The sequence below is a fragment of the Podarcis cretensis genome (genome assembly GCF_951804945.1).
Source record: "Podarcis cretensis genome assembly, chromosome: 1".
In the NCBI taxonomy this organism is placed as follows: domain Eukaryota; kingdom Metazoa; phylum Chordata; class Lepidosauria; order Squamata; family Lacertidae; genus Podarcis; species Podarcis cretensis.
In genome coordinates, this window is record NC_137170.1 from 74,075,385 (window position 1) to 74,088,863 (window position 13,479).

General features: G+C 38.8%; 1 protein-coding gene across 1 annotated transcript in view; it reads left to right on the top strand.

The window, feature by feature from the left end:
• NUCB2 (nucleobindin 2) overlaps positions 1-12,564 on the top strand; it is a 33,361-nt gene extending 20,797 nt beyond the window's left edge. The window contains exons 6-13 of the mRNA XM_079966615.1: positions 70-255; positions 894-984; positions 4,737-4,795; positions 5,475-5,567; positions 6,333-6,422; positions 7,750-7,920; positions 8,850-8,931; positions 9,955-12,564. Coding sequence (XP_079822741.1) covers positions 70-255; positions 894-984; positions 4,737-4,795; positions 5,475-5,567; positions 6,333-6,422; positions 7,750-7,920; positions 8,850-8,931; positions 9,955-10,079 — 897 coding nt within the window. The 3' untranslated portion in view covers positions 10,080-12,564. The remainder of the gene's footprint in view (positions 1-69; positions 256-893; positions 985-4,736; positions 4,796-5,474; positions 5,568-6,332; positions 6,423-7,749; positions 7,921-8,849; positions 8,932-9,954) is intronic.
• Positions 12,565-13,479: the final 915 nt, after the last annotated feature.

Here is a 13,479-nt window from a genome sequence, read left to right on the forward strand (position 1 = left end):
GGAGTATTTTGTGCTTCATATTGCAGTGGTCAAAAAACACAGTATTCTTAATAGATTTTTAATTTATAGGCCACAAGTGACTTAGAAAACTATGACAAGACTCGTCATGAGGAGTTTAAGAAATATGAGATGATGAAAGAACATGAAAGAAGAGAATATTTAAAAACACTGGATGAAGAAAAGAGACGACAAGAGGAAGCTAAGTATGAAGAACTGAAGAAAAAGCACAGTAATCACCCCAAAGTTAACCATCCTGTAAGCACATGGTTTGTGTCTACCATATAGTGAAGGTGTATTCAGGCGTTATGCATTAAAAGGAGAATAAATAAAAGTAGTGGGATATGCTTAATAGATGCACTTAAATTTGGTTTGGTTATTGAACTGGCAGGACTTTACTGAACTGAAATATCATTTTATATGCTTCCTTTCCAGCCATTTCTTATTTGATCAACATTTATGAGAAGGGACTGAGATCTGTGCTTCCTTTGAAAACTTTTCTAATACATGTTTGAGCTGCAGCTTTCATGACAACTTCTTCTATGGGGAATAGAACCTGACCAAGTTCTACCTCCCCTTATGTTATGCCCATCTGTTAATAAGAGTGGCATTGTAGAATGATCCAAATGGTTCTTGACCATGTGTAACATATTGTTTCATTTTTGTTATCACCTCTGCTGACAATTTAGGAATTCCTACTGAAGATGTTGACATTAATGGATGATATATGTGTGCTTTTCAGTGTATGTGTGTGTGTGTGGGGGGGGGAATAACTAGATTTTGAAGCTTTTCTTAGAAGCTTTTCTTAGATAAATATGGATTTATTTGGCACAATGTGGTTGCAAGAAATGTCTATCTAATCATTTGCATTATTGCTTTTTCTGATCAACTTACAGGGAAGTAAAGACCAGTTGAAAGAGGTGTGGGAGGAGGCAGATGGACTGGACCCCAATGATTTCGATCCAAAGACTTTTTTCAAGTTGCATGGTAAGGAGCATATTTTTTTCCGGTAAAAAATTAAGCAACTTGAGTGATACTCTTGGGATTGCCTTCTCTGGAGCAATACCTTCATCATGTGACAACAAAGAATCTTAAGTAAATTAACATCGGTAGTAGGATAAAATCCCATTATGCAGATCAGGGCTGAGGTGATACAATTTATCAGACAGTTGAGTTCTAATTCAGCATTTTCACACTGGAGTGTCCCTTTTGTACTGGAGTTTATTTACATGTGTATAGGTCCTTGTAACACAACAATTTCTATAACTGGTGGGCTTGTTGCGCTTATTTTCATTTTGGCACTATTTACCTCAACAGTCTGGAGTCCATACTGAGGAAGAAAATAATAATGTTTTGAAGAAGGACTACAACTTAGATTCATTTTCAGCTTGCCTTGTATTTTTAAAACTCATGGCAATCACCCTTTCGAGGACTTGAAAACTAGTCTAGTAATTATACATGACCTTCTGGACAGATTACTCAGTCTTTTGAAGGTTCTTTAAAGTTGCAATAAGCAGAATTTCCCAAACTGTTAAAGAATCGATACTCAGATCTGGGCAAACGGGCCAGAGCTTATAAGGCTATGCTCTGCAAAGTAAAACCCTCTTTTGCTGTTATTGTTAGCAAGTAAGTCTGGGCAAGGTTGTCCCAGCTGCCCTCCAGCCACTGGGACTAAAGAACCTGTAAAATATCAGGAAATGGGACTGAGAATTAACCCCTGCTCATTTCTGTTCTCTGTTTATCCCTGCTATTACACCCTAGAGTTGCTTTTTTTATAATAATATTTATTAAATTTTATATAACCAATAAAAAACATAGATAATAACATAATATTTTCCATTATCCACATTTCATTCTCAACTTTGGACTTCCTCACATCTCTTGTTCCTGCTTTCTAAACATAAATTTTACCAGCAAATTATTAACTTAATTTAATTCATATAATATAATTTTCCAATATTTAATTTAATTTTGGGGTTTAACATACTCTTATTGAAGCTTAATCATAAAATATTACTTATCCCAAATTTATCTTTTCATCTTCCAATTGAATTTAAATTTATATTCTTTATAACTAGTTTGTTGAAGCCATGTTTTTGCTAATCTTACATCTTTCTTAACAATCATACAATTTACAATATTTTTGTAGATAGTCCCTGAATTTCTTCCAGTCTTCCTCCACCAGTTCTTCTCCCAGGTCTCGGATTCTGCCTGTCATCTCCGCCAGTTCCATATAGTCTATCAGTTGCATCTGCCATTCTTCCAGTGTGGGTAGTTCTTGAGTTTTCCAGCTTTTAGCGATGAGTATCCTTGCTGCTGTTATAGCGTACATAAAAAAGGTTCGATCCTTCTTTTGCACACTCTAACCAACAATGCCCAAGAGAAAGGCCTCTGGTTTCTTAAGGAAGGTATACTTAAATACCTTTTTCAGTTCATTATAAATCATTTCCCAGAAAACCTTCACTCTAGGGCAAGTCCACCAGAGGTGAAAGAATGTTCCTTCGGCATCTTTACACTTCCAACATTTATTATCGGACACATGGTATATCTTTGCAAGCTTGACTGGGGTCATGTACCACCTGTATATCATTTTCATAATATTTTCTTTCAGGGCATTACATGCCGTAAATCTCAAACCTGTGGTCCATAACTTTTCCCAGTCAGCAAACATGATGTTGTACCCTATGTCCTGTGCCCATTTTATCATGGCTGATTTGACCATTTCATCCTGTGTATTCCATTTTAACAGCAAATTATACATTCTTAAAAGCATCTTAGAGCTGGGTTCTAACAGTTCAGTTTCTAACTTTGATTTTTCCACCTGGAATCCTACCTTTTTATCCAACTTAAAAACTTCTTTAATCTGAGCATAATGTAGCCAATCTCGCACTTTATCTTTTATTTTATCCATACTCTGCAACCTCCAGTTATCTCCATCTTTTTCTATTATTTCCCAATATTTCGGCCATTTGGCCTCCATATTGAGTTTTTTCACGGCCTTAGCCTCCATTGGTGATAACCACCTTGGGGTCTTGTTTTCCAATAAGTCTTTATATTTCAACCAGACATTAAAAACTGCTTTTCTGACAACATGGTTCTTGAAATTCTTATGTATTTTAGCCTTGTCATACCACAGATATGCATGCCACCCAAACGCATTGTTGAATCCTTCCAAATATAAAACATCAGTGTTCTCAAGAAGTAGCCAGTCTTTCAACCAGCAGAAAGCTGCTGATTCATAATACAACTTTAGGTCTGGCAGGGCAAATCCCCCTCTTTCTTTAGCATCAGTTAATATCTTAAACTTAATTCTGGGCTTTTTGCCCTGCCAGACAAATCTTGAAATATCTCTCTGCCACCTCCCAAAACACTCCATTTTGTCCACAATCTGCAAAGTTTGAAACAAAAATAACATTTTTGGCAATACATTCATCTTAATTGCAGCAATACGTCCTGTCAAAGAAAGTTTCAGTCTTGACCAAGCATCTAGATCCCTTTTAATTTCAGACCAACTTTTTTCATAATTGTCTTTAAATAAGTTCCTGTTCTTCGCTGTTATATTTACCCCTAGGTATCTCACTTTTTTAACCAAATTTAATTTTGTCTCTTTCTGAAACCTTTCTGATTCTGAAGAAGTCAAATTTTTTTCCAAAACCTTAGTTTTTTGCTTATTAAGTTTAAATCCCGCCACTCGACCAAACTCATAAATCAGTTGCAATACCCTTTTAGTACTAGGCTCTGGCTCCTGTAGGGTCAAAACTAGGTCATCTGCAAATGCTTTCAGTTTATATTGTTTCGCTCCGACCTGGATACCTTCCACCAACCGGTCTCCTCTGATCATATTCAAGAGCACTTCTAGGACCGATATAAATAACAAAGGGGATATAGGGCAACCTTGTCGTGTTCCTTTTTCAATTCTAAACTCTTCTGTCACCACATTGTTAACTATCAGTTTTGCCTTTTGCTCTGAATAAATTGCCTCTATCCCATTGTAAAACCCCCGCCCCACTCCCATTCCTTCCAAATTTTTCTTCATAAACTTCCAGGAGATATTGTCAAAGGCCAATTGGCACAATGGCTATGTGTGGCAAAGTGACTTTATCAACATTATGGTGTTGTGACAAATGTGCAGGGCTGGACAGATCTGAAGCAGATACATATAAAGAATAGTATCTGAGACAGATAGTTAATTCCTTTCTAAGTTAAATAGCACCAACAATTTCTAAACAGCAGTTAGACACTGAAATCTTACAAAGGTCATGGATGTTCACACCCTTGTCTAACAGGCCCTTGCTTCAAAAGTTAATTATTAAAAGTCAAGCTGCCATGATTTAATGCAGATAAACATGATTCAGTATCGGTGTGGCTAAGCGGGATCTTATCAAGGGGAGAAGGGTAAAGAGAGGCAATGTATGAATTTTGAATATATTCAAGGCTATTTATGTATTAAGATTTTATTTTGAGCTATGTTTTGGTTTCCGATTTCATTATAAGAGAATGGAAGCCTGAAGAGCACTTCTAGATTTTCTTTGCTAATAGAACACAAAACCAAATAGTCAACAGCAACAGTCTGGTCAGTAGCTAAATAGAAAAATAAGCGTGCTGTGCTAAAATATTTTGTTAGATATAGATGTTAATCAAGTTGGGATTGTAGCCTGCTACAAGTGAATTAGACCTGGTGTGCATGAGTGTGCTAATGCTTTGGTGCTCTATATTTATATGCATTATACTTTTTATAGATGTCAATAATGATCATTTTCTGGATGAGCAGGAGTTAGAAGCCCTGTTTACTAAAGAGGTAAGTGATGCACATTACATGGAAACTCTTCCTTACAATTAGTTGATATTTAAGGACTTCTTTCTATATAAAAATGGCAACACTGGTAATATTTATGTATTCACCAAAGATGTGTTAAAGGCTATTTTTTTAAATAAAAAAACCCCCAGGTCAATTATTCAAGGAAAAACAATATATTCTGGAGCAGGGAGCAATACGAGATAGTTACTTTCAACACTTTGAAAGTCCATTGCTAAAACCTATAGATGCAAGGGCAAAACATAAAAACTTCATACCAGGTACTGATGCCATTTACGAAATTAGCTATTGATTTCATATTCAGGCTGGGACTAGCTACCTGGCATGCATATTTCCAGTGTCTAGGCATAGAAATGCAAGGGGCTTTTACATATCTGTACATACAGAGTGGACCAATGCCCAAATGTCTTGGTAAGTTCAAAATTTGGAAAGTTGATATACTGGTCCATTCTGAAGAGAATAAGCCAAAAGACTTCAATTCAATTCAAACTGATTTTGTACCAATATGTATTGTATATTGGCATAAAAAGCAGTAATTTCTTGATTTGAAAACAGAAGCCAACTCTGTTTGACGTATTTATATAGTTAAACAATAACAGGGATGGATAATCTGTTTCAAGCATATTCCTTAAGTTCAGTGATGTATTTGCTTCTGTTTTAGCTAGAGAAAGTCTATGATCCCAAAAATGAAGAAGATGACATGGTAGAAATGGAAGAAGAGAGGCTACGAATGAGAGAACATGTCATGAATGAGGTGAGGCCAAAACATCACTCTTTTATAAATAATTGTAGTAGGCAAAACCCTTTTGTTACCACATTCATCTCTCTCTCTCTCTCTCTCTCTCTCTCTCTCTCTCCCTCTCTCTCCCTCTCTCCCTCTCTCCCTCTCTCCCTCTCCCTCTCTCTCTCTCTCTCTCTCTCTCTCTCTCTCTCTCACACACACACACACACACACACACACACACACACTTCACACCCTAATGTCTCTATATCCCTGGTCTGTTCCAGGCAGCTGCTAGTGGGAATATGAAATTCTCACATAAGGATGGTGACAGTCACAGTGACAAGCAATTCTAAAATGTTATCACTAGGATGGCAGTGTCCCTTGTGGTGGGCACTAATGCATTCTGACCCTTAGACATTAAAAAATTAGGACTGGAGGAAATACACATAGTTGCTTGGTAACATTGTATAGTATTTTCAGTGAGGAATCCAAGCTTTTGAAGAACTCTCAAGAATTAACTGTGTGGACCTTACATAGGAGAAGCCCTTTGAACACATTAGGACTTACTTCTGAGTACCGTAAACATGCATTGGATTATGCTGTGAGTGAGTGTGTAGGAGGGGAATTCATTTGGCCACACTGAAGACTTTGTTTTCAGTCATCATTTCCCCCTCAGAATAATGTGGTGCCTGTGCTGTAACATTAAAATACTGTATCTTTTGAAAATCTTTTGAAAAGCTGAATACAAATTCAAGTACCTAAAGTGTACTTATCCACTTGTACCTCTTATAAAAGGTTGACATCAACAAGGACCGGTTAGTGACTTTGGAAGAATTCCTGAGAGCTACAGAGAAAAAAGAGTTTTTGGAGCCAGAAAGCTGGGAGGTAATCCTGCCATTTTTAAAGTAGAACATGCTGCAACCACCATCCTGACCCAAACCACAAGTAGTCGGTTTGTCTCAAGCCTTTGATTCTCTTCCCCGTTTCTTTGTTGTATTTATCTGTGCTTAATTATTAGCAACTTTATCAAAATAAAATCTGAACAGTGAGTCCAAGGACACTGTGCATACACTACTTTATGGGACAATCTTAATGTTTGTGCATGCATTTGAAATAGAATAAGCACAGGCATTTTGACTGCAGTATTCTTTGAACAGAGCAGTCAGCGATTTATATTGGAAATACAGAGAGAGAATTGTGTTATCTTTTTTATAAAGTCAGGTTTATGCCATTTCTTCCCAGATCCTGAAAGAAACTGAGAACTGTTAAGTGCTGTAATGCTGTCCTGTATGCTTGGAAGCTGTCTTCCTTACAGTAATATCTCTATAAGCACAGAAGGAGTTCTCTTTGACAAACAAGATTCTGTTGCACTTCACATTAAGTGAGAAAGAGTGTGGGGAAATTCAAGCCCAGCAGCATAGAGCAGATAATTGCACTGTTACCACAAATACAATCCATATGCATAAGCAGATTTCCATTCTTATTATTTATTAAACTTATTAGTCGCTTTATCTTGCTGAAGGCAACACAAAGCAACACAAAACCAACCAACCCCCCCCAAAATTCCTCACATAAATACATTAAAACAAAGTGGGGGTGGCACTTTCTGGACCACGGCTTATGTATGTAGGAAGGTGGGTGTGTGGAGGAGCAGAGGAAAACATACAGCACCAAAAGGTGTGAGCATACTCCTCCTGTATTGTGTGTGCACTGTTCAGCAAATGATCACTTCTTGAAAGTCTGATGTTGTCAACCGTCTTTAAGAAGCACAGATCTTCCTATACAGAAGATTCCTGGGGAGAGTGTTTCTGCTGGCAGGAGGTCCTGTGTGGACCCTCTTGTGGGGAAAAGCTAGGTAATGCTGCAGGCTGATGATTTTCCTTATCACTCCAATGGGCAGACCCTTAGTCTTTTCAAAGTCAAGTTCCTGTCAAGGTGTGTGAATTGTGCATGGACAAAGATCAGGAACTTGTTAGAAAAAGGAGGGGTGCTTGAGGAACCTTGCTATTCTACCCCCCCCCCTTTCTGGTAAGAATTTAGCTAGTGTAAAATGCTTCTCTTTATCAAAACTTCGGATCATCATAAAAAATATTGTATCTTGCACACATATTTCAAAAGGTGGGTCTATAGAATACTTTGTGCATTGCTTCTTAATTTTTTCAACATTGAACTTTCTTTGAGGGGTTTGTGTTTCATTTTTGTTGTTTTTAAGACCCTGGACCAACAACAGGTCTTCACTGAAGACGATCTGAAGGAATTTGAAAGTCACATTTCCCAGCAAGAAGATGAACTGAACAAGCAAGCACTAGAACTTCAGAAAAGGAAAGAAGAACTACAGAGGCAACACGACCACCTTCAAGCTCAGAGACAAGAACTCCAGCAGGTACCATCTGAATAGCTGCAAATTTCCTTTGGTTATAGATACGGAATTCATTGTATTTATTGTTGAGTAAGAACAGAACAAATTATCATTTCTTGTTCTGAAAGTATACTGTCTTTGGAATGCATGTTAGCTGGGTCTGCTGCTCAGACATACCAGACCTAGAATCATAGAATCATAGAGTTGGAAGAGACCACAAGGGCCATCGAGTCCAACCCCCTGCCAAAAAGGAAACACCATCAGAGCACTCCTGACATATGGCTGTCAAGCCTCTGCTTAAAGACCTCCAAAGAAGGAGACTCCACCACACTCCTTGGCAGCAAAATCCACTGTCGAACAGCTCTTACTGTCAGGAAGTTCTTCCTAATGTTTAGGTGGAATCTTCTTTCTTGTAGTTTGGAACCATTGCTCTGTGTCCGCTTCTCTGGAGCAGCAGAAAACAACCTTTCTCCCTCCTCTATGTGACATCCTTTTATATATTTGAACATGGCTATCAAAAGGTTGGAGTGATCTTTTAGGTATTGTGGTCCTAAGCTGCATAGGGCTTTATACACCAGTACCTGTACCAATAGCAGCACCTTAAAAATAGCTTGGTTGCTAATTGGCAGCCAGTGCAATTTTTTTTTAGCAGCAGCATAAAGTGCTGGTGGTATTCTGTGTTAAAGAACTGTAAAGTTACTGCATGTTGCACAGTACTGAACTAGATTATTGGATTTGGGAGGACTTGTTCCAGAGAAAAGAAGAATCCATGCAAAGCTGAGTTTATTTAAGAAGGCATTTTGTTGCAGACTTTACTGTGATACACAAGAACTATATGGATGTTCATATTCAAAGATATATATATATATATATAGCATGAAATTAACACCCCGATACACCTTGGATTACCTATTTTCCATTTCATTCCATGTACGTTTGTAACTGCCCAACAGGCTGTCCAACAAATGGAACAGAAGAAGTTACAGCAAGGACATCCTCCTTCGGGACCAGGTGGAGAACTGAAATTCCAGCCACGTATGTAAATTAATTATTCTCTTTCTCTCTCACACACATATTATTGATGATGGTGTTCATTGCTTGTGAGAAAAACTATTTATGCCCTCAGTGCGATTCAGAACCAAATTTATAGCTTGGCACTTAATATTCTACTGCAAATAAGAGAAGGAGCCTTCCAACCCATTAGATTGGAATGTAACGTGTTTGAACACTTGGATGCCTGAAACTGAACCCCTACCCAAATACTTTCCTTGCCAGATAATTCAAATGAAAGAATCTATCATGTTTTACTATGAAATAGGGGCACCTTTCATACAAACTCCAAATATATCTCTTAGCAGCTGTACATGAAAGAGAGAGATATAATTTGGGCAAGTGTGTCTTTGTATGTGAGAGGGGGGGGGGGGAAAGATGCATTTTCATAAAAGAGAGCCATTGAAAATGGAAAATACCATTGAAATTGAAAATACCATTGAAAATGGAGCTATAAAATCTTACTGTGGTGCCAGTGTGGTGTAGTGGTTAAGAGCGGTAGTCTCGTAATCTGGGGAACCAGGTTCGCGTCTCCGCTCCTCCACATGCAGCTGCTGGGTGACCTTGGGCCAGTCACACTTCTTTGAAGTCTCTCAGCCCCACTCACCTCACAGAGTGTTTGTTGTGGGGGAGGAAGGGAAAAGGAGATTGTTAGCTGCTTTGAGACTCCTGAAGGGGAGTGAAAGGCGGGATATCAAATCCAAATTCTTCTTCTTCTTCTACTGCACATAAATGAACAAGCAAATACTGCAGACCTTCTTTGTTCTCTGAAAGGTGATTTTATGCAAGGAAAAAAATATCTAGTACCATATGTGGAGTTCTGCTCTAATAACCTTTGGGGACGTTTTTACTATATGTGATTTCAGCTTTATGCATAACCCCCTGTAATGTAACCCCCATGTAAAATTTGAGTCTACTATAATATGTAAAACCACACTTTCTGAGATCTGGATTACCAGGTAATTGTTCAACAGAACTAACCTTTGTTTTTCGTATTTTATGTTGCAGCTGCATCACAACCAGTTGGAAATGTTCAAAATCATCCTGCGGGAGGCAGTCAGCCTTTACCACCAGGAAGCATACCAGTACAAGAAACAGCTGCAGGATCAGATCACGTTCAGTCTCACCCTTAACCACACGTGCCTCAAATTTGTACGATAGTTTTGGAAGAGAAGTGGGAGGGAATGTGGTCAGAGAAGTAAAAACAAATTGGGAATTGAGCTTAAAATCCCCATTTCAAATCATTGGATTCATGAAGACTTTCAAAGGCACAAATGATACAAGGCAGGTTTATAAAGCTGCCGATCTTTCAGGTGAGAAGGGTATATTAAAATATTCTAATTTTGTAACTAGATTTAAGGATATCATCCAGATTTTATCCTCAGGAAAACATTATTGTTTGACTTCAATGTAATTTGGCTGGCTGTCCATCATTTGTGCCTTGGAAAATCTCCACCTACTTCATGGTTAAATTAAATATGTTTTATAATCTGCCAGAAGACTCACTGATGAGGGAAAAGCTAAGAGGCACAAATCTTTTTTTTGTAAATGTTCATGATGCCGACAGTCTTGATTGTCGGTGGGTGTAAAGTGGAAGTTTGCTTGATCAAGACACAAGTCTATGACAATATTTTCCTAAAAGTGCCAACAATGGAAAGCAGGAATTTAGGATGGTGTAGTGAATGAGGGTGGGTTCCCCCGCCCCAATCTCTTTGGTCTTTGAGACCAAATGAATAGAAACAACCTGTGATCTGATTTCAATAAATTCTGCACATAAAAAAGGAAGTCTAATTGCAGCAGGGAGTAATAGGCAATAGTGAATATGCCTAGGAATGCCAGTATATAAGAAGCCTTCAACAGAAATAGTGAATTTGAAGTGTATTGATTTAGCCATCCTTATTGTTGCAAACCGAATGCAGTGTGTCAGCTGGCTACATCCCCTGCAAGTCAGCTATGAAGAAGATACTTTTGTCCTACTTCCTTTCATAATATACCAGTTGCATTTATCCCTTTATGAGCTATGAAAGCGAGCTCTTTTGATGATAAAGTATATTTGCAGAATGAGCAAAGACCTCTCATTGTCTTTTCCTGGACAAAACAGCTTGGCTCCTGCTGTAAACAACTCCTTTGAAAATCATCAGTATGTTACAAACAGCAGTTCTCAGAAGCTGCATTCTGAGTTTAAGCTAAAATTAATTAACACTGGGTATGATTACCTGAACGTTAAAAGGCATGCAGTTTACATGTGGATATTTTCATGGAAGCCTGAAGCCGGCATCTTCAATAATAATTCAAGTTTCTCCACATAACCCTTTGTTTTTCTGTGAACTTGGCTAAGAGCAACATGGCTTTAAGAGTTCTTTACCATTTTAGCTCAAAAACAAGCATCCAGTTCATTACAGCTGAAACCCAGTTTATCCTTTGAACCTGACTCCTAAAGGCATTCTTTATTCCTGTGTTATTCCTACTTGAATTTTGATTCAAAGACTACTGAAGCAAATGGAATGACAGTGGCATTAAGACTGGATACAAAGTATTTAAAAATGAGGTCTGAAAACTACATTCGTTTAGGACAGTATTTTTTCTGATGGTTGTGCTGATGGGGCAGAAATAGGAGGTGGCTATTAAAATATTGAACAACTGTAATGATTTCTGTTTCCAGGAAATTGGCTGTTTTGCTATAACAGAATTATTTATATTTGCAGAGATAAAATGAAAGACAGGCCTTCCCTATACAAAAGTTAGGGAAGGAGAATTTGGCACACAGTTTGCTTAAGACTGTTAAGCATGTAGTGGATACTTGAAAAAACCTGTGCAGGTTTTCTCCCTGCCCTTAATGAACCGGTAGTGTGTGACTACTGCCATGCACCAAATTCTCCTTTAATAGAACCACAAATGTCATAATATGAGCACATCTCAAAACAGATAGCAAATACACACAGGTGGCTTCTTGGAGTCAAAGAGGCCAGGTGGGCAGCCTTTCCATGGAACCAGCCCATGGTCAGAGTGGCCTGTGAACCAGTCCTGTGCTTCCCTTTTTCAAGTTCCATTATCTTAACTGAATTTTGCCGCCTTGCTTCTTGTCATCTCCTACTCCTGCTCGGTGTCAGCCACTCTTTCCTTTTTATGGTCCTGAAATGAATATGGCAATGTAGTTCTGATCTATAGGCTGAATTGTCTTTCTGTAGCCCTAGACTTCTTTTTCCACAGCCCACGATGGCCAGTAGAAGAGCCAGCACAGGCAACTGCAACCATGCATAGTGCCTTCCTAGTTGGATTATATACAAGGTGCGATGGAACTGGATTATTGGACTGATACCCATGACCTAATTCATATTACCCATACAGGAGGCTCTACGTGAGAATCAAAAGAAGTTCCCGGAGGAAGGCTATTTCTCTACAGTTTTACTTGAAACAGTACATTAGACAGCTGCTTAAATACAGGTTGTGATCCTTGCTTGAGGCTCACCTAATACAATTGTTGGAAAGTTATCTTCTGTATTTTGTTTGCTGCCTCACAAGTATATACAGACCAAAAAAGCATTCTGTCATTAAATTTTATGTGGCATACATCCCTCTTTTAAGATTATAAATAAAATCACATGACAAAAATAAAAAGTTGGGTTTGTTGGTTTCTGCTCTCTTCACTGTGCAGCGAAGTGCTTGTCACGAGGCAATGTTTACATTCCACAGTCTGTACTGTTGGGTTTTCCCACGGGAAATGGAGACTGGATGTGACGTACACTGGTTTCCTGTTTTTCACAGTTCTCCCAGTGTATTCTCTCCATGCTTCAGAGGAGAGAGGATGCATTCTCTGCTCCGGCAGAGGCAAGATGTTTTTCTGTAACCTACCAGCTTTGAAATGTAAATAAAGCAATATAGAGTATGTGCACGTATTCCTCATCATTCCGCTGTGCACGGACACTGCTACAAATCAACATTTTTGGTTATGGCCCAGAACAACGCAGTCAAAGTGACGGATGGACTTCGGAGTGCCAGCAAAGAATGCAATGGAATGCAGAAGGATGGATCGGACGCTATCTCTGCGCGTCAAGATGATTGATGAGGTATGTGCTACTGCTCCGGGCAGCCTGCCAGCATCTATTTAATGGCTTTATGGCTGGACTTTGAACTTTTAAAGCCGTTTGCCGGACACAGGCAAAGGATCATAGGATCAAGTTACTTTGCTGGGGAAATCGAAAGTAACTTTTAAAAGTGCTCTTGGAGTAATGCAGCTGCAGAGAATAGTGACGCAGCACTATTTAAGGCAGCAGAGGGAAAGCACTTTTGAACTTGCCTTTGGCATGATGTTTGAGGCAGCTGCAGTTAAGTAGAGTGGCACAGGCTCACATGCAGAGGCTGTTTTGAACTTGCCTTTGGAATGAGGCTTGAAGCAGCACAGACGCAGCTTGTATAAAGCAGCTTGTTTAAAGCAGCAGAGATGATGCAGAAGGCAAATGCCAGAGTCATGATGGCTAGCTGCAGAAGGCTGGCTGATGCACGTGGGGAATCTGATGCCAATCAGCCACATGC